Source organism: Ochotona princeps, chromosome 13 (assembly GCF_030435755.1).
Source record: "Ochotona princeps isolate mOchPri1 chromosome 13, mOchPri1.hap1, whole genome shotgun sequence".
NCBI lineage: Eukaryota > Metazoa > Chordata > Mammalia > Lagomorpha > Ochotonidae > Ochotona > Ochotona princeps.
The window spans coordinates 32,031,481-32,055,775 of NC_080844.1; the positions used below are offsets into that span (position 1 = coordinate 32,031,481).

At 46.4% G+C, this 24,295-nt stretch overlaps 1 protein-coding gene across 1 annotated transcript in view; it reads right to left on the reverse strand.

Annotated features, from left to right (window-relative positions):
* Positions 1–853: 853 nt before the first annotated feature.
* Positions 854–24,295, reverse strand: part of PPA1 (inorganic pyrophosphatase 1) — a 28,758-nt gene continuing 5,316 nt past the window's right edge. The window contains exons 3-11 of the mRNA XM_004583450.3: positions 14,796–14,849; positions 13,984–14,103; positions 12,478–12,564; positions 10,523–10,649; positions 5,160–5,287; positions 4,201–4,286; positions 2,920–2,989; positions 1,991–2,033; positions 854–1,205 (exon numbers count right to left, since the gene is read on the reverse strand). Coding sequence (XP_004583507.2) covers positions 1,174–1,205; positions 1,991–2,033; positions 2,920–2,989; positions 4,201–4,286; positions 5,160–5,287; positions 10,523–10,649; positions 12,478–12,564; positions 13,984–14,103; positions 14,796–14,849 — 747 coding nt within the window. The 3' untranslated portion in view covers positions 854–1,173. The remainder of the gene's footprint in view (positions 1,206–1,990; positions 2,034–2,919; positions 2,990–4,200; positions 4,287–5,159; positions 5,288–10,522; positions 10,650–12,477; positions 12,565–13,983; positions 14,104–14,795; positions 14,850–24,295) is intronic.

Below are 24,295 nucleotides of genomic sequence, written 5' to 3' on the forward strand. Positions count from 1 at the left end.
ATAAAAATGGGCTCTGTCACACTGGGGGTACTGAGGCTGGGTCGTTGGAAGCCGACCAGGGATTGTAGCTAACAAGACTGGCTGGGATTAAACTCAGGCCCATCTGGCTGCAAATGCCAAATTACAAAGTTGTTTTGGTTGACTCCAACGTAAATGACCCAAAGGGCCACTTAGTTTAATAAAGTAAAAAAAGGGCCCGGCGGCGTGGCCTAGTGGCTAAAGTCCTCACCTTGAACCCACCGGGATCCCATATGGGTACCGGTTCTAATCCCGGAGGCCCCTCTTCCCATCCAGCTCCCTGCTTATGATCTGGGAAAGCAGTCGAGGACCGCCCAAGGCCTTGGGACCCTGCACCCCTGTGGGATACCTGGAAGAGGCTCTGGGCTCCTGGCTTCGGATTGGTACAGCTCTGGCCATTGTGGCTGCTTGGGGAATGAATTGGTGGATAGAGTATCTTCCTCTCTGTCTCTCTGTATATCTGACTTTCCAATAAAATTAAAAAAAAAAACAATCTTGATAAATAAAAAAAAAAAAAAAAAGTAATGAAGGGGAAGAAAGCTATGCTTTTTGACAATATAAAAATTTTAAAAGATGTCTCCTGCAGCACCATCCTATATATCCCCCAGTTTGGGTCGCAGCTGCCCCACTCTGGATTCAAGTGCTGGGCCCTGACACTCACATTGGAGACCCAGAGAAGACTCCTAGCTCCTGGCTTAGGGCCAGTCCAGCCCTGACTGTTGTGGCCATTTGGGCAATAAACCCACAGGTAGAAGCCCTCTCTGTCTCTCCCTCCAACTCTGGCTTTCAAACAAATAAGTCTTTGAAAAAAATAAATAAATAAAAATATTCTAAATCGGGTTTCAGCAAAATAATTTTATTTCCTCATACACAGTCAACATATACATCCAGTATGTGTTCCTCTTGCACAACTGTTCACAAATGACTTCCAAATCACCTTTGCTATTATATAAGCGGGTAAGTTATCTTAGATGAGACGTGAACAATGCTTTGAGACAAGTAATATTCCGAGAGCCTTGGCCGGGTCATGGCAGATGTTGCTTTAGTGAGATGAGTTCTGTAAATCCAGGCCTTTGAAGAGTTACTACATTTGCATCTGAGGTTTTCAGGTGAAAAGGCTGTGGTAACATCAGCTTGCGCTCCAGAGAAACTGATTTAGTTTTTCTGGTGATGGAACCACTTGTCCACTGTATTCAGAGAAAAGAAGAACAAATTAGAATTCCTATTCAGCATCAACATTACCCACAATAGGAGAATTCTAACACGTAATGGGCAAGAAGGCTGCTTTCTGGGCGAAGCACACCATGGCCAGATAGGGATGTGGAGCCCAGCCCCCTTAGGGCTCACAGGCAGCTACGTGGGACTCAGGGCAACTCTGGGGGTCAATGCCCAGAAACCACGGTGACAGAGTGGCACTAAACATGGCAGCTGTTCAGCAGCCCATCCTTCCTACAAGCTACTCAATTGTCTCCTTCTCTTTCTCCCCGTATGTGTGTGGTGTGAGGATAAGTATGCAGAAGCACCTGGAGGACATGATGCTCAGCGCAGTCAGTCAGGCCTAAACTGCAAATGCTGCTGGATCTCGCTTACACGTGGGATCTGAGCAAGCAGAACTCACAGAAGTAGAGTGCAGAATGCTGGCTGCCAGGGGCCGGGGCAGGAAGGGCACCCATGCTGGTCAATGGGCACAGTGTCGCCGTTAGGGAACGGGGACAGGCTTCAGGGAGCCAATGCACGCAACACTAAATAACAATGCACTGTACATGTCAAAACTGAGGCGTGCACTCCAAAAAGCATGAAATGCTTTCTACACACACAAAAAGCATGAAATGGATTTAATCAAGCAGCCCAATTTTATCACTCCACATTGTACCCCGTAACTACAATTATTTGTCAATTAAAAGTAAAATATAAATTATTAGAATAAGATATAAAGAGACTTTATGCTTTATTTACAGAATGCAGATCTTACCATCTGTTGGTACTGTGCAAGCAGATTCACATGGTGGTGGTAACTAAAATAAAACATAAAAATTTATTAGTCTAATTCTAGAGGAGAAAAAAAAAAAGCATAAAAGTAAAAATGACAAACATTTTAAAGACTCTAAACACCAGCTCTCCCAATTTTAGGTTCTAAATGTCACATGAGAACCCTGTGAAGGTCACTCTACTGCTACGAGTGGCTAACAAATTCAGTCTTCTTAAGTCTCTGGCACAGAGTGTATGTTTCTGAAAGAGAACGGACTTTTATACATACAAACACAGGTAATGAACAGAAAGTTCTCGTTGAAATTTATGATGGCAGTTAACCACTGATTTTTGCCTTCCAACTTTGCCAGGGTTCATCGATAAACAAAAATGAATTTCCATGTGTCAGTGTCAGACTGTCCTTTCCCCTTATACTGCCATTGACAAGGCCGTAAAGACCTCATTTTCTTTTGTTTTCCTTATTTACTGTTGCAAATGTAAATAATTTATGACCTAATTTATTCTCTTATAACCCAAATCAAACAATTAAAAACAGTACAGAAAGTTCTTCCTATGATGGATGACTGAACTCCCTTACTCCCAGTCCTTCCTAGTGTTGTACGTTATCACCAACTCTTCAATCCTTGCTGTGACCAAACCAAGTCAATGTCCACTGGTTCTTTGAAAAATGGCCTCTGCAAGACAACAGGCACTTGCGTTACCTGGAACATTCTGGAATCACTTTGATTTTGCTGCCCAACTGCCCTCAGATTCTCCCTCAAACATCTTCTTGTTGTGCTCTGGGTTCTAATTTTAACACTTTACAGGGCCATGAGCATACAGGCAGTGCTCAGCTAGTTGTTGAAAGGATTGCCTATCCCCATTTAGCCTTAGCCCACAGGTATTTTCTCTCTAAAGGCAATGGGCACATACAGCGTCCACGATGGCTTTGGCTGCATCAGGATCACACTTGAAGGGGCTTTCGGACACTGTCGTATTCATGCTGTTAAATAAAACAAAAGTAGGTGTAAGATGAGACCATAAAAACAACACCTCTTTGTTACAAAATAAGGTGGAGATAGTGGGCCAGATGACATTCAAGTGTGGTTTAACTGAAAACTTTCTCATCTATATTAAATATTCTAATGATTTATGTGGGCAAGGTACAGCTATTCTTGTGGTCAATTTTATCCAAATATCTTATCAAGTACAGATTTAAGAATCTGAGATTGAACACATTTTCATTTTCACCTTTCAATAGCAGAGAAACGCAGATTGATATTCACATAAGAAACCTATTTTTTTCCTAACCAGAAAAAATGAAACAAACCCAAAAAACTCAGTTCCAATCAGTGTAGGTAAAACCTCTGACACCACATTCCTGGCAAATATAATGTCTCACAAAGCAGGACGAGAGTGCCTGGTTGGAGCTGTGGCTGCTCCATTCCCCAGCTTTTCCTACCAGTGTGCACCTTGGGAGGAGGCAGGTGGTGGCTCAAGGGCTCGGGTTCCTGATGCCCACAACGAAGACACGGACTGGCCCATCCCCAGTGGCTGCAGGAATGTGGGAAGTGACAAATGGAAGAAGATCCCTCCCCGACTCTCTGCCTTTTAAATCAAGTGAAAGTAGGGGATATCCCTGCTCTGATCTGGCTCTCTGCTAACAGACCTAGAAAAGCAGTGGAAGATGGACCAAGTGTTGGGGCCCCAGTGGCGTTCTGGGCCAGCTCTGGCCATTACGGCCACGTGGGGAGTCAAAGCAGACAAAGAAGATGTTCTTTCTCTCCTCCTCTCTCTCTATATATCTACCTTTCCAATAAAAATAAATTCCTAAAAAAAAAAGGTAATAATAATAAAATTTGAAATTGACTCATAGCTTTTTAGTAATATGCCTGTACATGACTTTGCATTTTTCCAGACACATGAATTTCAAAATTCTTTGTACCTCAAAATTGATCTTACAATTTCATTTTTTCTTGATCATGTTTCATTCCTTTTAAAGATTTATTTTATTTTTTATTGGAAAGTCAGATATACAGACAGGAGGAGAGACAGAGAGGAAAGTCTCTGTGTGCCTGGGAAAGAACACCCAAGTGCTTGGACCCCTGAGCCCACCTGAGAGACCCAGAGGAAGCTCCTGGCTAACTGGCTCTGGTCTGGCCTAGTTCTAGCCATTACAGTTAAAATGAAACATAAGAAAAAGGGAACACTTACCAGCTAATTCCCTTTCCATCCGTCTTCTTAGTCACTAGAGCTTTCCAATAGTCATGAGTGCTTTTAATAATATCAACTGCAAAGTCCTATAATTAGAAGAGATAAGCATTACAACAATAGAAAGACATTCTGTTTTCCCAACACTTAACATTTTGCCTCTTATAAACTACTTTCAGTACTTTCATAGTACTGGTACTACTATGAGTACCAGTTTGAATCTTAACTGTTCCACTTCCAATCCAGCTCCCTATTAATGCTCCTGGGAAAGCAGTGGAAGATGGTCCAAGTGCTTGGGTTCCTGCAACACGCGTGGGAAACCCTGATGGAGTTTCCAGGCTCTTGGCTTCAGTCTGGCCCAACCTTGGCCCATTGAGACCACTTGGAGTGAGCCAGTGGATAGATTTTTCTTTCATCTCTCCTCTCTCTGTGTAACTCTGCCTTTCCAATAAAATAAACAAACATTGCTTTTTAAAATGGAAAATAACATTTAAATGAGTAACATCACTACTATCTTGGGCCTTTAAGCTTTGGTTTTATAAATCCTCCTTTCTTTAAAGATTTATTTATTTTTATTGGCAAGACAGATTTACAGAGAAAAGGCGATATAGTGAGAAAGATCTTCTATCTGCTGGTTCACTCCCCAAATGGCCACAACAGCCGGAGCTAAGCTGATCTGAAGCCAGGAGCCAGGAGCCTCTTCTGGGTCTCCATGTGGGTGCAGGGTCCCAAGGTTTTGGGCCATCATCCACTGCTTTCCCAGGAAGCTGGAAGGGACATGGAGCAACCAGGACACAAACTGGCATCCATGTGGGATCCTGGAGGATGCAAGGCCAGGATTTAGCCACTAGGCTATCATGCTGGGCCCTGGTTTTACAAATCTTCAGACAAAAGCAATATGGTTAAATATCATGTCTCAGCAGAAATAGGCCCTGAAGCTGTAATTCTGAATAACACATTACCTTATCTTTAAATTCTGCATTGAAAGCAAATTCATTTTCTGGTTTTCCATCAGGAACCTTGTACCTTCTAAACCAGTCCACAGTAGCTTCCAGGTAGCCAGGTTTCAGCCGTTTGACATCATTAATATCTAAGAGCAAGACAAACATATTGCAGGATGAATGGTCATTATATAGTCAACAGAAATTGAACAAACTGTGGGTTGGGTTATCGAAAGCTCAATGCAGGGTCTGGCGTGTGTGATGCAGTGGTTACGCTGCTCTGGGAGTGCACATCCCAAACCTGAGTGCACTGTGCCACTTTCAGCTACTCTGCCTCCCATCCAGTGTTCTGCTAATGCAGACTCTGGAAGGCAGCAGGAGATAGCTCAAGCTTCGACCCCATCAGCCATGTGAGAGACCGACAGTCCCACGCTTTTGTTCTGGCCCAGTCATGGTTATTGTGGGCACTCGGGGGAATGAACTAGCAGATGGAAAACTCCACTTAGGTGTTTGTGCCTTTCAAAATAGAAATGAAAACAAATTTTTTAAAATCTTAAAACTCCATATAGCGTGACTGCTAACCACTTTGTTAAACCAAGAATCCATACACATTAAAAGGCAATCACCTAATGTCTTAAGGTAGTTCTTACTATAAATTCTAAAAGACCAGAGGAGATAGTAACTGCTATCAGGTAAGAGAAAGGAGAGATGATTGGGGGCCACATAATGAAAGAACCAGCTGGACAGGTCTTGGTAACTCCTACGAGACGGGGGAAGATGCTCAAAGTCAGGTTGACACTGCTGCTTTGGAGGGCTCCACTCCAATCGCATACTGAAGGGTAAGAGAATTTGTGACACTCCCTATTAAACATGATGAAACTGTGCTGTTCTTCCACAGTGCTCCAGTTCTGAGTAACAGAAAGTGAGTTTAAAACCTTTAATTTCTGTGCAGGAGCCCACGCTGTGGTGGAGCAGGTGAAGCCTTGATGACGACACCACCATCCATGTCCGAGTGGGGGGTTCCAATCTCAGTTATTCTGCTTCTGACCCGGCTTCCTGTGACAGCCTCTGGGAAGGCAGCCATGGAAGGTCCAAGTCCTCGGGTCCCTGTCACCCACATGGGAGGGCAGCATGTAGCTCCTGGCTTCAGCCTGGCCCGGATCTGCCTGTTGCAACCATCTGGGGGGTAAATCAATGGGCAGAAGCTATCCATTTCTCCCTAACTCCAGGTCATTCTACTTTTTAAATAAAACTTCTAATTTTATTTATTTATTCATTTTTTAAAGATTTATTTTTATTGGGAAGTCAGATTTACAGAGAGAAGGAAAGACAAAGATCTACAGTATGCTGGCTCACTTCCCAAGTGGCTGCAACAGTTAGAGCTGAGTCAATCCAAAGCCAGGAGCCAAGAGCTTCTTCTGGGTCTCCCAAGTGAATGCAGGGTCCCAAGGCTTTGGGCCATCTTCTCCTGCTTTCGCAGGCCACAAGCAGGGAACTGGATAGGAAGTGGAGCAGCTGGGAAATGAATCAGAGCCCATATGTGATCCCAGCACATGCAAGGTTACCCTGCTGGCAAAAAAAGTTTATGTACAGCCATCAACAGTTGCCAAGCTCAATATCATAAAAGTGATGTAGCTCCTGCTAACCTGCATGTAACCCAGGAGGAGCAGCCAAGCACTCAGTCCTTGTCCCAGCAGAGTGCCCTGCTTCACATGCCAGTCATAAGCCCCAGGCCTCCTGTACTTCCCATCTGACCAACGACATCAGGGTTCCCATGTTCCTCTCCTCAGGTTCCAGCACAGACTGGAAAGGTTCCAGAACTCAAGAAACTATTTTACAGGCTTACTGTAGTACAACCGGTTTATCACAAAAGGTACAATCAGGACAAGCAAGTGGGGGAGTTACGGGCGGGGTTAGCTGTAGTGAGGACACTGACTTCAGCTAGCATCTAGAGAAAGCAACCTAACACTTGCCCCACAGAACGGGGCATTCAGATGTATCTGTTTTCAAGTCATCAGATGATTCTACTACATGAAAATAACACACTAGCACACCAGTACTGAATTGGTGACAGGCATGCCTTCTAGAATGTTCTTGAGTACAAGGGTCCCCAGTGATCAGTCAGAGAGCTCTGCCACCAAGTAGTTAACAAATGACATGAACCCACACTTGCCACACAAAGTTTAAACAACGCACAGAGTCTGCCACACAGGGAAGGTTTCTCCTCCTCCTCGCTGTCCTGCCACACAGGGCTGGCATCCTCCCAGTCCTTTTCCCATGAGTTCACACACATTTGGAGGGCACATACTCCCAAGATGACTCCACTGGTAATGGTGACCTTGACCCACCCACATCCCCAATGGAGGCTGTGTTTCCCATATTTCTCTTTAACCTTCACCCCCTTCCCTACTACTCACTGTGGAATGAAATCACCATGAATGACATGCCACCCCTCAAAGGGACAGCATCAACATCAACAACAACTTGGAAATTCTTCTGCCTGAGAGACTTGGTTATTTTCTCCATGTGTTTATGCATTCAATCATCTGTCTACATGCACAAGGACTCAGGGGCATTTGTTTCAAGCTCTCAGTTTTAACCCAGGGCTGTTCTGGCCTTTGCCATGGGAGCTCGCAGCTGTGTGTGCCTTTCACAGACCCTCATTATTCCTCCAAGGCACTTCTTCTTCTTCTTTTTTTTTTTTTGCCTATAATTTTTTTTTTTTATTTTGTTTTTGATAATTTTTACATAGTTGGGTGTGAAGGGTCAAAGGCTAGAGGAAAGTGGGTTAGACCATTATTTAGACATTCTCTTCCTTCCTGGATCTGGGGGGAAGATGGGGCTGAGATAAAGCGAGAAGCTACACCCAGCCTTCCCCATTTGGGGCATGCTCTGAGGGCATGATTTGGCCAAGTGGTTTCGATAGTTCAACAGTTCTGTATGCTGCCGATCTTGCCACTCCAAGCACAATGAAATCTCTCCAGAATCCACTGGCTGACATAGTCCACCTGTTTGCCCAGGTATTCACTCCCAACACTTGACTGGGCCAAGGCACTCCTTGACTTCTATTGCAATATGCTCCAGGCTCCTCCCATCTGTCCTTGCCTTGGCCCTAGAATTGGTCATTTCTCCAAGGAGCCAAGGTTCCTTTTCACTGTTGACTGATTCTAGAAAGCCAGTTCTGGGTCTCCCATACCCTTTACTGACAGAGCAGAGACGTGCACATGCATGTCCTAATCCATGTTGTATCCATTATATTTCTCTGAGTCCCCATCTGTGCCTGTCTCAGGATAAAACATACTGCTATCCCCTGTTACCCGTTCTATCTATCTCTAAAGTTGGATCAGCACCTTTCCTCCTCATCCCCTATGGCAAAGCTATTTCACAAATTTGTTACTCAGCTAAAGATTCTTTGGTGGAGTCTGCAATCTATTCCAGAATTAATCTTTCATATGATTTTGAAAATTTGCATGTTAAGGTTTCCCTCTATGCTACATTAGCAATCTGTGGCCGCTATAACCAACACTGAGTGGCTCAAAACCAGGCCGACTTGGCACCCACCTGTGAGGTTCTGTGGGTCCACCAGCCTAAAACCAAGGTGCCAGCAGGGCTGTGCTCCTCTCCAAAGGCTCCAAGGGGAGACTGTCTCTTTGCTCTGACAGCTTTTGGGGGTTGCCTACTGTCTGGCTGGTGCCACCACTCACCACCTGTTGGCCAGCAGCATTGCACCCCTCCAATCTTCCTCCTCCCTTCCCATCTCTCTGATCACAGCTGGGAAAGGAGCTCTGCTCTCAGGGACCCCAGAACACTCTTCCCAACTCAAAGCTCACAATCTTACTGTGTCTGAAAGTCCACTGGTCACATAAGGTGACATATACTTATAAGTTTCAGGGATCAAGAGGCAGACAACTTTGGATGCAGACATTATTTTGCTACTATAAAGTTGAAAGTTTTGATAAATACGAGTATCACTTATTCAGCATCGTGTCCACACTGTCAACCCACTCACTCAGGTGTCCATGTTGTAAGTCCCAGACTGGTGAATACATTATGTCTATTGACCAGCAGATGAAGGTTGCAGATGAACTTCAGGTGGCTAATTAACTGACCTTAACCTTACAGATTATCCTGGGCTATCTGGCTTGGTTCAACATAACCAGAAAGTACTTGTGTGGCAAAGGAAGGCCAAGCTAGAGTTAGAACAGCTGTGACAGGAAAGCCAGCTCGAAGGTGTGGGATCAGAACTCAGCCTGCCACTGCGGAGTCTAAGATCAGCACAGACCACAAACCAAAGAAGGTGGGTGCCGCTAGAGGCTGGGAAAAGGCAAGATACAGACGCTGGCCTGGTGCGACTGCCAAGACAGGAAAGAGCAGATTAATTCAATAATAGGTACATGGATTAGATCATGAGCTGGAAGTAAAATCAATTTCAAGAATCAATGCTACATTAGACACCGAGTCACACCATATACACATCCTTTTCTTGAAAAAAGGACTTTGGATACTTAGATTACAGCAGTAGGCCACACCCATATACTTGTGGCCAATTTCCAACAAGAATGCTTGGATAATGCAATGAGAGAAAAAAAACGGTACTAGGAAAACTAGATCTCCACCTGCAAAAGAATGAACCAGACCCCTGCTTCACATCCTATACAAAAATCAACTCAAAACAGATGAAGACTTTAGTATCTAAGCTCAGTTTACAAACCTCTTAGTAGGAAACACAAGTTTAAATCTCCATGATCTTGGATTAGGCAACAGTGTCAGATATAGCATCACAAGCATACAGAACAGGAAAAAAAAAACAAGGAATTGGACTTCATCAAAACAAATAAAAAAAAAAATAGGGGCTGGCACCATGACAGGCTAGGCCTCAACCTGCACACCAGCATCCCATATGAGCACAGGTTCAAGTCCTGAACTGGCTCCACTTGCAATTCAGTTTCCTGCTAACTGGGAAAGCGGAGGACGATGGCCCAAGTGCTTGGGATGCTGCCAGTCATGTGGGAGGCCAGGAAGATGCTCCTGACTTTGGACTGGGTCAGCTCTGGCCATCACAGCCATCTGGGGAGTAAACCAGTGGATGGAAGATCTCTTTCTGTTTCTGTAACTCTGCCTTTCAAATGAAAACAAGCATTAAAAAAGTTAAAAGCTTACGTACTTTAAGGGATATGCTTCAAGAGAAAATGAAAGCAGCAGTCTGCAGAATGGAAGAAAATCCAGGTAAAACACATATCTGATAGTGCGCCCTGGTCAGGGTCACTGCTGCCCCAGGGCCCGCTGCTCCAGGCTGCCATGGTTAGATGGCACGGCTTGCAATTTTGCCAGCACAGGTTAAGTCTGCAGGTACCCCACACTGTGGACTCTGCAGATTTCCTTACCGTTGTAATTGGCCGCATCAGGATCGTCCACATTAATAGCAATGACTTTCCAGTCAGTCTCTCCTTCATCGATCATAGCCAATATGCCCAGAACTTTGACCTTGATGATTTCACCTCTTGCACACACCTGAGAGTCAACAATCACAGGACAATCAACGGAATGAAACTCTGGAAGGAAAGCTTTACTTGACAGATAATGCAAGCTCCGCAGGAGGGTGCCAAGGTTCTAACAACTTACCTGAAGACTCCTCCTCTAGGCAAGCTTGTGACAGCTGGACAGAGAAGTGCTCCACTAAGTGTTGCTAAGGTTGAAAATGGGTCTTATAGGCCCTATTTTCTCAAAAGTTATAGGAAAATCAGCAACATAGTATAAGAAACATTAATTACCCCAAACTATCTCTGATGTGCTAGACACTATGGTATACTACAATCTGTGTCAAAGACATTGCTTAATGCTCTTTCTCTACCTTCTATTTTATAGAGGACACTGAATTAGGCAACTTATACAACACGACTTATAATTTTACTTATGGGGCAGGACATTGGTGTAGTCTTCAAGATGCTATGTCGGATACCTGCATCCATGTCAGACTGACGGGGCGCACGTCCTACCCAGCTTCCTGCTAATGCACTCAGAGACAATAGGTGACAGCCTACGTACTTGTATTCTGCCACTCACGTGGGAGATTGAGCCTGGCCCAACTCTGGTCATTTGGGGATTTAGGAAATAAGTCGGCAATGAGTGCTATCTTTCTGCCTCTCAACTAAATAAGCAAATAAATAGAATCTTTGACTAGGTGAAGTCCCTATACCATGCTGGCATCCCATAGAGACTTTGGTAAGAATCTCAGCTGTTCCACTTCCAATCCAGCTTCCTGTTAACAGAGCTGGGAAAGTTGTAGAAGATGGTCCAAGTCCTTGGAGTTTTTGGGCCCTTCCACACACACACGGAGTTCTAGGCATCTGGCTTTGACCTGGCCCAGCCCTAGCTGTCACAGCCAACTGGGGAATGAACAGATGGATGGCAGATCTGTGTGTATACACGTCTCCCTCTAACTCGACCTTTCACATAATGAGGTATCATGTGCTGCTTTCCAGGGAGTGCACCAGCAGGAACCAGAAGTAGAAACACAACCAGAACAGCCTGGGATGCTTAAACCACCACACCAAACATCTACACCCAGAAGAACAACTTCGTGTTTTTGTTGTTTACTATTTCCCTGAGCCTTAGAGAGATCATAAATGTGGAGGGACAGAGATAGACATGAGCTTCTCCATCTGCTGGTTCCCTTCCCAAATACTCACAAAGGTTAAGGCTCCACCAAATAGTAGGTGGGAACTGGGACTGTGAGCTAGGTCTCCCACACAGGTGATGGGTTCAAACACTTGAGCTATCTTGTGCTATCTCTCAGGGAGCTAGAACTGGGAGCAGAGCTGAGACTCAAACCTATATAAGTGCACAGGCACGCACTCCTACAGGGAATGTGAGCATCCCAAGAGGGACCTTAACCACTAGGCCAAACATTCACCCCCTATCACTGCCCCAATCAGAATCGTAAAGTAACCCTGCCTGCTTGAGAAGCCCTTGCATAAGGGTCCAGCATGGGCGGCTACTTGGCTTGGGTCAGCTCACTGACCACTCCACACACCAGGCAAGGTCTGCTCTGCACAGAGATGAACGTCCCTCCGGCACCCCGGTGCACCCACAGACTCGGCCTGCTAAAGCAACACAGAACACGCCTGCTCCTAGTGCACACTTTCCTGACTAGGTGTAAATGTACAAGTTAACACACATAATTGAGTAGAATGGGGTAGAAGCTTCCCATTTGTGATCTAAAGAGACACTGTGCCCATTTCAGTAATATTCACATATTTACACTAGTTTTTGAAATACAAATTTGGTATATTTCATTTATATAATTTCAACATTGAAGAGAAACAACAGGTCTCATTACCTTACTTCCAATTTCACACACATCAATTGGGTCATTGTCGCCACAACAGCCGGTATGTTTATCATTATGTCCTGGGTCTTCCCAAGTCTAAAAAAAAAAAGAAGTACAAGGCTTAAAGCTTCTGATTCCTATCCCTCCATGCTGCTGACCCAATGGGTCATATTAACATTAACAGATAATAGCCCATAAGTCTTTCTGTGAAAATACAAACTTTCAGTTATTTTTTCTCTCGTTTTAAATGTTCTTTATAGGTGCCAGTTTGGATCGCAGCTGTTCCTCTTCTGATCATCTCCCTGCTAGTGGCCTAGGAAAGCAGAAGAGGATGGTTTAGGGCCTTGGGCCCCTCCACTTCCCCAGGCCATAAGCAGGGAGCTGGATCAGAAGTGAAGCAGCCAGGACATGAACTGGTCCCATATGAGATGCTGCCACCACACCAGTCCCTCAGATTTTCTCTATAACACATTTCCAAAAAAGAGTCAAGACAGGCAAAACAGGAAAACAGCCAGGAGCCAGGAGAGAAGATCCATACAGACTTTCTGAAGCCTTCAATGACTGGCCTTCTTTCCTCGCTAAACTGCAAGCCAGAGTCCTTGCAGGGCATCTCCAAAAGGAACAGAAACCTGTGCTTGCCAGGAAGCTAGCGTAAAACTCAGCTGTGGCTGGTGCTCTTCACCACCAGGGAGGACAGAGGACTTGGATCTGTTTGCCTAGTGAGTGGGCAGAAAGACAGCAGGCAGAAAGAGAGGAGGGTAAAGTCAATCCAGCCGACACAGGCAGCAGTAATGCTGAGACCATCAAGGACAGCCCATGGGAAGGGCAGCACTTCAGCAAGGCTCTCCCAGGAGGCCCCAATGAGGCCAAACCCTAATTGATCTGAGCACAAGGTGAAGAGCTCCCATCAAGGCAGACAAGTGAATCTGGGATTACAGAACAATCCGATGAGTCCGCCCCTTTGTTCCATAACTCTGTGGATCAGAACCCACCTCACGCTGTTCCTGTGCTGTGGGTTAAATGGCACATGACACAGAGGCAGCTCCTCAACAGTGGTCGGGAAGCAAGTGCCCTCCCCACTGCGCCACAAGAGATGGCCTAAAGCAAGAGAGTCCGGGCGAGAATAGGCCTGTGCCTCAATTGTCACAGTCAATAGGCAGAGTGTCTGGGGAAGGAGACGCCAATGCTTCCATGAGCGAGAGGGCAGCCAAGTGGCTTCAGGGTGCTGAGACCCAGCCTGCCAGATCCAACCATCAGGCATGCTTGGGACTGCATAGACCGGCTCCGCTCCGCAGAGCAGGCATTCAACAGAATTCACATATAACCAGTGCACAGCAGGAAGGAACATGCTCTGATTCAACACTGGAGGAACTCTGCTTTCAGTTTATCTTGAAAGTAAGCTTCTCAAGATGAGCTCTGAAGGCATATAAATCTCTCTCTCTTTTTTACTAACAGCAGGAAGTTAATGTTTAGTAAACTAAAAATCTACATTCTCAGCAATCCAGGGAAACATACCTGAGGGATGGCACCGTAGTTCCAGATATATCCCTTGTAAGGGAACAAGTTGGCCACATATCGGAGTTTTCCTTTCTTCACATCTTGTTTAATTGGATTTAAAGGGTCCTTGGTAGCTATCTGAAATAAAATTTTAAGTCACTGTAGGTTTTCAGGTGAAATCCCACTCACTGAAGGATCTAAGGGAATGACTTACAACATGCAGGGCCCCTAATTCTACTTCCACGATATTTTAGCCCTGACATAACTTGATCTAGATTTGTCTCTGCAGTCATCCAGGAAAGGGAAAGCCTATTTGAGGTAGGGGAAAAGAAGTTACTCATTTCAGAGCAGAAACTACAACTTGCTGGATAAACCTAACACCTGAGAAAGAAGGGGACAAAACAAATGACCAGCTTCCCTTGAAAGCATTTAGTATTATTCAAACATTTGAATGCCTGTGACATGTACAATATGGTTGCTAATAAAACTCTGATAATTTGCCCATAATAAAAAGATAACTGTGAGATGTCATCAGAAGGAAATGAGCAAAACACAATGGAAATTCCAATGAGGCTGTCTGTGGCTGAGGTGCCTGGGGAGTCAGGGATGGAAGGGAAGACCTTGGGGAAGAAACCGGCAAAGCTGAGCTTTGGAAAGGTCAGGGACAGCGGTAGGGACACGGTGTGCACAGGGCAAGCTCGAGGCACATATACCAAGAGTGATGGTGGCGGGGAGGATTCAGCCAGAGCTCAGAGAATCATGCAGATGGAGGCTGGGGCTGGGGTCGGGTCGGGGCCGGGTAGCAGGGAAGGAGGGGGAATACACGTTACCTCCATTTTTGCGTTAGACCAGCGTGGTACTTCCACCACCATGTGGAACACATCCTGAAAGAAACAGAGGAGGCGAGAGGGTCGCAGCGACTGCCAGCTGTTCCCTTTCTTTGGTGGGGTGGGTTGCACCCCGCTGCTTTCAGAGGCAAACTGTCACGGTCAGATCGCTGAAGTCAATGGGCTCGCCACAAAACGCACCAAAAAATTAAGACAGAGGATGACAGAAGAGAGGAATCACATGAAGAAAAATAGTCATTGTTGAGCCAACGGGGGGAATGTACATACTTATCCACTGTGTACATTTTTTTTAAATTTATTTATGTAAGAGGCAGATAAGAAGAGCTCCCAGCCACTGATTTCACTCCCCAGATGACAGCATTGGCCAGGGTAAGGCCAGTGATGAAACTGGGAACCAGGGACTCAATCCAGGTCTCCCACGTGTGTGGCAGGGGACCAGTTGCCTGAGGCAGGCTAGGGATCAAACCTAGGTCCTCTGCTGTGGGATGCAAGGATCAATTCCTGCCCTGACTTTGTCATTACTCTTTTCTGTGCATTTTGAACTTGTCATTTAAAAAGAAAACAAGAATTAAAAACAAAAACAAAAAAAAAAAAAAAGAAAAGAAAAGAAAACCAGAGAGGGTAGAAAGAATGTTCCCAGAAAGGGGGGAAGCGGGTTTTAAATAAACAAATCTTCCATCCCTGAAGAAAGCCATTTTCAAAACAATATTTCCAAGAATGTATGTCCTTTTCTCCCTTGACATCGAAATTACTCAAAAATGTTTCAGAAGCTCCTCTTCTCAATTCCTTTGTGAGATTACGCCCCAATCAGCCTAATTACCTGGCCACACTGCAGTTCTGGTGTCAAACACTAATCAGCTCAATTGCCCACTTTATTCTCTCAATTTGGCTGTCTTCTAAAAATCAAGTCTACTTAAAAATGATTAGAAGTTTGATCCTTAAAATGAAAGAACATGTGTCAAAAACATTTTAACAAATGACAGCTCTAATGTTCAGGGTTTCCAGCCTTAAACAGACTATATTCGGGGCCCGGCGCGATGGCGTAGTGGTTAAGGTCCTCTCCTTGCACACCCAGGATCCCATATGGGCACCAGTTCTAATCCCGGCAGCTCCACTTCCTATCCAGCTCCCTGCTTGTGGCCTGGGAAAGCAGTAGAGGACGGCCCAAAGCCTTGGGACCCTGCACCCGCATGGGAGACCCGGAAGAGGCTCCTGGCTTTGGATTAGCTCAGCTCCAGCCGTTGCGGCCACTTGAGGAGTGAATCATCAGATGGAAGATCTTCCTCTCTGTCTCTCCTCTTTATATATCTGCCTTTACAATAAAAATAATAAATCTTTTAAAAAAAAACAGACTACATTCAAGTGGATGAGATACTCTAGGCTGGAAGGGGACTAAACCACCCTGCCACTCATCCTGCACACCAGGGTGACATATGGATTCGACACAGGCTTTCTTGCTAAAGGGAGCTTCAAGCAGGCAGAATACTATTTTTCTGGGTAATAAGACTTCAGTGCAGTTTCCCTTGGTGCAAGGTGCAGAGAAAGCTAAATCCGTAATTACTGCTTACTAAAGTGGACTTAAAATGAAAACCGCTTAGATACAGTTTTCTTTTTTAAAGAATGACCTCTGTCTATTTCACATCAGAAACAGGCTCTGGGAACTGTAAGGGAAAAAGTACAAAATGACCTTGCTGATTAGCCAGCAGAAATGCTATATGCAGGTCTCTACTCACACGTGTTAAACTGCTGTCATTGCTATAAGTTCTGGGTTACACAAGCCGCGGGAGACTAAGGCATTCTACAAACCTCTGCTCCACGCTGATGATGCCTACTTGATACAACATAAAGACAAAAATTATCTGCAGGTCTGTGATGTGCAACAAGCCAGGGTTTTACAAGTTGTGAACAGCAATATCCGAAGATCCCACAAGGTGGCGCCATTACAACACAAATGACTGAGCCATGCAGGCCAAGGAGAGATTTCCAAAGAAATCTCCAACAAATGAATAACCTGCTTCTGGAAATAACATGACGTTTCCATTTGATAAATATGTACAGACCCTAAAACAGCATTACCTAAATCTACATCACTCCTGGGCAGGAAAAACGACAAAGAGGACATCTCAGAACTTTAAGTGGTCTGAAAATTAGCAGTAAAGAAAATAAAAGTCCTTTTTAACTAGCAGCTGGATTTCCAAACCTGGTGCTCCCAGCATACAGGTCCCAGGCTTCAGGTCCACAAACCTAGGTGAGTGATGGATGAGTCCTCACCTCATGAACGTGTAGTTTTCAAAACCCACGCTTGGCCCATTTTCACATGCGTGGAGCTGTTACAGTAATTACTGTGTACTCAAAACAATGAACTTGCAGTAGCCTTTAGTTAGTTCTTTCTCCATCAGGAACTATCACAAAGGAATGTTTTTCAACATTCTTATAATTTATTTCTCCTAGTCTGCGTGGTTACCATTCAGGGAGTTGCCACTGAAATGAACAGGATTTTTAGTTACTCCATCGCTATTAAAAACTTCAATATCCAGGCCTGGCGCAATAGCATAGTGGCTAAAGTCCTCGCCTTGAACGTGATGGGATCCCATATGGATGCCAGTTCTAATGCCGACGGCCCCGCTTACCATCCAGCTCCATGCTTGTGGCCTGGGAAAGCTGTTAAGGACGGCCCAAAGCCTTGGGGACCTTGCACCAGCGTGGGAGACCCAGAACAAGCTCCTGGCTCCTGGTTTTGGATTGGCTTAGTTCCAGCCATTACGGCCGCTTGGGGTGTGAACCTACCTCTCTGTCTCTCCTCTCTGTATATTTGCCTTTCTAACAAAAATAAATAAATCTTTTTAAAAAAAAGTCAATATTCATAGATCTTGCGCTGTAATATTTGTAGCATTTATGCACAAAAAAAAGCTAAGATTTTTTTTTAAAGATTAATTTATTTTTATTACAAAGTCAGATATACAGAGAGGAGGAGAGGCAGAGAGGAAGATCTTCCATCCGATGATTCACTCCCCAAGTGAGCCGCAACGGGCCGGTGCGCGCCGATCCGATGCCGGGAACCTGGAACCTCTTCCAGGTCTCCCACGCGGGTGCAGGGTCCCAATGCATTGGGCCGTCCTCGACTGCTTTCTCAGGCCACAAGCAGGGAGCTGGATGGGAAGTGGAGCTGCCGGGATTAGAACCGGCGCCCATATGGGATCCTGGGGCTTTCAAGGCGAGGACTTTAGCCACTAGGCCACGCCGCCGGGCCCAAAAAAAAAAAAAGCTAAGATCTTAAAATTTCCCTTACCACCCAGTTACAAATGCAGACCTGCTTCCTTTTATCTCAGCTGCTTTCAACCGCTCTTCAGTTCAATCCTGATTTCCTGTCCTACTGTCAGGGCTTCCCAGTACTTCTTTATTTTTATTGGAAAGTCAGATATAGAGTGAGGAAGATCTTCCATCCAATGATTCACTCCCCAAGTGACCACAATGGCCAGTGCTGCGCTGATCCAAAGCCAGGAGCCAGGAGCCTCTTCCGGGTCTCCCACGCTGGTACAGGGTCCCAAGGCTTTGGTCTGTCCTCAACTGCTTTCCCAGGCCACAAGCAGGGAGCTGGATGGGAAGTGGAGCTGCTGGGATAGGAAGCGGAGTGACCATATTGGATCCTGCTGTGTGCAAGGCGAGGACTTTAGCCACTAGGCTACCGTGCCGGGCCCACCGTGTTAGTCTGTATGCGTTAACCCTGGCTTCTCGGGGTCAGAAACCCAACAGCAGATTTGTTTCCCAGATCCGTAACCCTTTCAGCAAGGGAGTACTGGTATCATGATTTCAAAGAACCTGAAAACACCCCAAGCCTAAGTCACACGGTTCTCTTAATCAAAAATATTTTAGATTGCTAGAGCTGGCATGATGGCTCAATTAACTAATCCTCTACTTGCAAACACTGGCATCCCATATGGGCACACGTTCATGTCCCGGCTGCTCCAGTTCCCATCCAGCTCCCTGCTTGTGGCCTGGGGAAGCAGCAAAGGATGGCCCAAAGCCTTGGGACCCTGCACCCGCGTGGGAGACCCAGACGAAGCTCCTGGCTTCAGATCAGTTCAGTTGCAGCTACTGTGACCATTTGGTGAGTGAACCAGAAAATGGGAGATCTGTCTCTCCCTCTCTTTGTAAATCCACCTTTCCAATAAAAAATAAAGCTTAAAAAAATATTTGCGATTGTTTCAGGGATAAAATAAATACAGCCTGCATGCTGGTTAGACCTCTCTCGTCTGACTACGCAGGACCAGGACAGCAGTGAGCCTCCCGCAGGCCTGCCTGCCCTGTCATGTGGTAGGCAGCTCTCTCTAATGCCGGTGAGCCACAGACAGGCAACACACTCAACTAATTCCACTGCCTTGCCGAATCTCAGCAGGGAAGCAACACATGTTTTCATTAAGGGACTCAGATGCGCAGTGGCTTAGAAGTGGCTTCCAGGAGGACACGAGGAACATCTAGTGCCACTGGCGCACCATGCCACACAGTCTCTCTCTCTCTCTCTCTCTCTCTCACACACACACACACACACACACACACGGTGGCTGAGAGCACCATCAGTGAGCTGACTCCTGCACCTCTAAGTCACGCAAACACCAGCCTTCCAGGGCAAAGCGGACGTCATCCTGCAGCCCACCTCCTGTCTTCTTTTTAAATCATTATTCCTGTTGTGACACAACAAAGAAAAACAATGGTGCGAGAGATGATTTTCTTGTTTCCACTTGGAGATTAGACCTAAAGCAGCTGGTACAGATGAGGGTTACAGCTTCCTTCTGGTCTCCAGGGGGCCCCCGTGGGCCCCTAGGACGTTTCACCCGAGCTAGCACCCAGCAGCTGACAAGGGCTTCTAACGTGAAAGCTGGCTACAGGATTACAGAAGGATATCCTACGTTGAGAAAAGTAAGTGGATGGCTGAAATATTTCACTGCCATGTGACAAAGGTCTGTTTGAGAAGCTAACAAAAGGAAACACAATCACCAAAGTTCAGTGTGGGGGCAGGCAGGGGCACCACGTGGCCTGGCAGTTAACACACCGTTTGGTCACAGTACCCAGCTCTAACAGCTGGCCAGCTTCCTGCTGCCACAGTCGCGGCTGCGACACGGAGGTGCTGGCTCCAGTGACGGGGTTCCTGCCACGCATGTGGGAAACCCGGATTGAGCCCCTGGTTCCTAGCTGCCACCTGGTGCCTCATCAAAGCAGTCATTCAGGGAGGGAAGCAGCAAACTGGAGCTCTATCCCTGCCTGCCTGCCTACCTCTCAAACAGAAAACATATTTTTTAAGAGCCCAGGGAGATGGTTTTAGGTTACTAAAGTAAACACACACACATGTTCAAGAACATTCATTTGTTTCACAACTGCTCTCTGCAATTCAAACATATCCCACTCTTGTAACACCCAGCCCTCCACACACCCCTGTGAAATGGTGAACCCCCGGCCCCAGTGCCCCTTCAGATGCGCCTAGGAGGACTAAATTTTGAAGAGAAACTCTAACAACAATCTCTGGGGGTTTTTTTTGTTTTTTGCTTTTTTTTTCTGTGAAATCAAGAAAAAAGGGTCTGGATCTCCAACTGGCAGGCTTTTCTAAGACTGCAAATGATGACGGATTTTGATCACGGAAACTTTCTCCATAAGACACATTTAAACGAAACCTCAGCAAAGGTCCTGTTGGGTTTCTGAAGCGCCAGCCTGTCTGATTAGGAATTTGACTTTCTTTTAAAAGGGAAGAAATGAAGTTATGTGCTCCTGGATGTCCCCAGCAGTCACCTGAAACAGAGAGGGAGGCCCGCTGTGTCAGAGCTAGTACCAAACAGGAACACTGAGGACACCTCAAAGTACAGCCCCAGTCGTGATGTGTGAGCCCTTTAGGATTCAGACACAGCGGAGCTGGCGCTGCAGCACTGTGGACAAAGCTTCCACCGCAATGCTGCTATCCCATATGGATGCCAGCCTGAGATCCAGTCCAGCTCCCAGCTAATGTGCCGGCAAGTGCCCAGGTCCCTGCACCCTGTGGGAGGCCCGCTCCTGGCCTCAGCCTGGCCCAGCCCAGGTTATTACAGCCACTCGGGGAGTGAGTGAACCAGTGGCCGGAAGATCTCCCACTCTTTCTCTGTAATTCTGCTTTCCAAATAAAAATAAAATAATTTTTTTTAAAAGATGTATTTTATTTTTTATTGGAAAATCACAATACAGAGAGGAAAATCTTCCATCTGTTGATTCACTTCCCAAGCGAACACAACAGCTGGAGCTGAGCCAATCCGAAGCCAGGAGCCCAGAGCTTCCTCTGGGTCTCCCACATGGGTGCAGGGTCCCAAGGCTTTGGGATATCCTTGACTGCCTTCCCAGGCCACAAGCAGGGAGCTGGATAGGAAACGGGGCCATCAGGACACAAACTGGCGCCCATAAGGGATCCCCATACGTGCAAAGTGAGGACTTTAGGTGCTAGGCTACTGTGCTGGGCACAATAAAATAAATTCTTGAAAACAAAAAGAATTTAGACCCAGCCTTTACCTCCTTCCTGCTTCAGCTTTTCCGGTGAACCGTTCCCTTTCTAGACTCTTGGGAGACAGTTGGGGCCCAGCATGCCTGAGCTTTGTCCTAAATAGAGCCAAAGCAGAGGAACCTGAAGCTAAAACCCCAGGAGTCAGGGCCTGGTGCACTGGTACAGCAGCTAAATCCTGGTTTTGCATCTGCCGGGATGCAATATGGGCATCGGTTCATGTCCAGCTGCTCCACCTCCCTGCCTGTGGCCTGGGAAAGCAGTGGAGGGTAGTCTAGAACATTGGGACCCTGCATCTATGTGGGAGACCTGAAAGATCTCTGTCTCTCCTTCTCTCTGTAAATCTGTCTTTCCAATAAAAACTTAAAAATCTCTATCTAAAAAAACCAGATATTTCCAGTCCTGCCTGCGGATTGCCCAGCAGCCCACCTCACACTGCACATCACCCACACTGGAAGGGAGAAGATGAGCCCTGAGCCAGTGCACCTTGAGAAGCCGTCCCGAGGGGTGCTCAGCTGCAAGCTCTGAGAACACGATGACAGTCCTGCTTCCTGCTGTCCAGGGACTGGCTGCAGCAGGGATGAAGACTAGGGCCCTGCCCACAAAAGCGTGTTTCTGTAAACTGGCTCACACTGGAGGGTTTTGTTGTTTTTTTCTTTGAAAGACGGTTACAACAGAGGAGCGCAGAAAGGGTTGGGGGAAATCTATCTGCTGGTTCACTCTTTGAATGGCCACAACGGTGAAGCTGGACCAATCAGAAGCAAGCTTCTTTCAAGCCTCTCACAGAGGGGAAGGGGTCCCAGCACTTAGGTCATCCTCTGCTGCTTTCCCAGCTGTATCAGTGGGGAACTGGATTAGAAGCAGAGCTGCTGGGATTCAATCTGGCACTCATATGGAATGCCAGAGCCACAGGCAAAGGTTTAACTTGCTATACCATGACACCGCTGCGCACTGGAATTTTTAAAGAAAATCACATTCTTCTGCCATAAGCCAAAGCAATCAGATTTTTTTTTTTTTTGAAAGGTTACAATACAAACCTCTGCATGCCATTTCCTTATTTGAACACGTTACTTCCTTCTGGCCTACCAAGCAGTAGTCAGAAGCTCTGAGGTTCCTGCCAGTCTGGACCACTGGTGATGAAACTCAGGGGTCCCCTGCTTCCAACACACTGCACAGGGTGCCAAAGGATGAGGCCTTACACGACACCCAAGTGTAGTCTTGGAACCACTTGACGCAGTAAGAGGAACAGGTGTCCCAACATCTGTCAGCATTCTGGCCCTTGACTAAACTATTCCCCAGCCCCTGCTGAATACTAACTGAGCACTATTCAGTCCAAATCTGTTTTCCTTCCTCAGCACACCTGTCTGCCAGGGCACCATCAATAGACTTGGGCTCAAAGTCTCACAGCTCTTCGTTACCCAACATTGTCTGTGATGGTACTGTGGCGTGCTTGACAGTGTGACATACAATTATTCTATCCCCCACAGGTAATTAACACCAGCCAAACCAAGCAGGGCCATGCAAGAGAGGAGGATTCTGCTGGCAGCATCAACACCCAGGAAATCACAAGTTCCTAAATAAACATGACTCGGAGGTTCCCACGAGAATCACACTCCAATTACACAGCCCTCGCCAGTGCCTGTGGCAGGTACATGAAGGGCCCAGACCACGTGCTTCACTCCCTCCGACCGCAGCCAGCTCAGGCAGGACAGTCTGAAGCTACATGTAAATTGGATTTTCTCCCAGTGGCCAAGAATTGCTTCAGGTTTGTGCCACACTGCTTGACAGTACAGTGAAGGGACTGATGTCCTGGCGCATATGGTAGGTTAGAAGGACTGTGACGCCAGCATCCTAGAGGAGCCCTGGTTTGAGTCCTGGCTCCTCCACTTCCAGTCCAGCTCCTGGTTAATGCCTGGGAAAGCAGTGGAAGATGACTCACGTGCTTGGGTCCCTGCACCCTGGCATTAGTCTTGCCCAACCTTGGCCATTGCAGCCATTTGAGCAGTGAACCGGCAAATGGATCATCTCTCTCTCTTTCTGTAAATCTGTCTTCAAACAAACATATATTCTTCAAAAAAAAGGGGGGGGGATGAGAGGAGATAGGACTGTGACATAACAGCTAAAGATGCTGCCTGCAATTTCAGCATTCCATAAGGCTAACAGTTCCTGTTTGGGATGCTTCACTTTCTACCCAGCTTCATTCCTATGACTTGGGAAAAGCAGCAGATGGTCCAAGTGTTCAGGCCCCGATGGCCCACATCGGAGATCAGGATGAAACTCCTGGTTTCAGCCTGGCTCAGCCCTGGCTGTTACAGCCACATGGGGAGTAAACCAGCAGGTGGAGGATCTCCTCTTTGTAGCTGTTTCAAACCAACAATTCAAAAGAAAGAAAGGGGCCTGGCACAGTAGCCTAGCGGCTAAAGTCCTCACCTCAAAGGCGTCAGAATCCCATATGGGTGCCAGTTCTAATCTTGGAAGCCCTGCTTCCCATCCAGCTCCCTGTTTGTGACCTGGGAAAACAGTCAAGGACGGCCCAAACCCTTGGGACCCTGCACCCGTGTGGGAGACCCAGAAGAGGCTCCTGGCTCTGGATAGGCTTAGCTGTGATTGTTGTGGCCACTTAAGGAGTGAATCATCGGACAGAAGATCTTCCTCTCCATCCCTCCAAAAAAAAAAAAAAATGTATTTTTATTGGAAAGTCAGATATACAGAGAGAAAAGACAGAGAAGATCTTCCGTCCCATGATTCACTCCCCAAGTGACCTCAATGGCTGGAGCTGAGCCAATCAGAAACCAGGAGGCAGGAGCTTCCTCTGGGTCTCCCACACTAGTGTAAGGTCCCAAGGCTTTGGCCTATCCTCTCCTGCTTTCCCAGGCCACAAGCAGGGAGCTGGATGGGAAGTGGGGCCGCCAGGATTAAAACTGGTGCCCATACGGGATCCTGGCACATTCAAGGTGAGGACTATAGC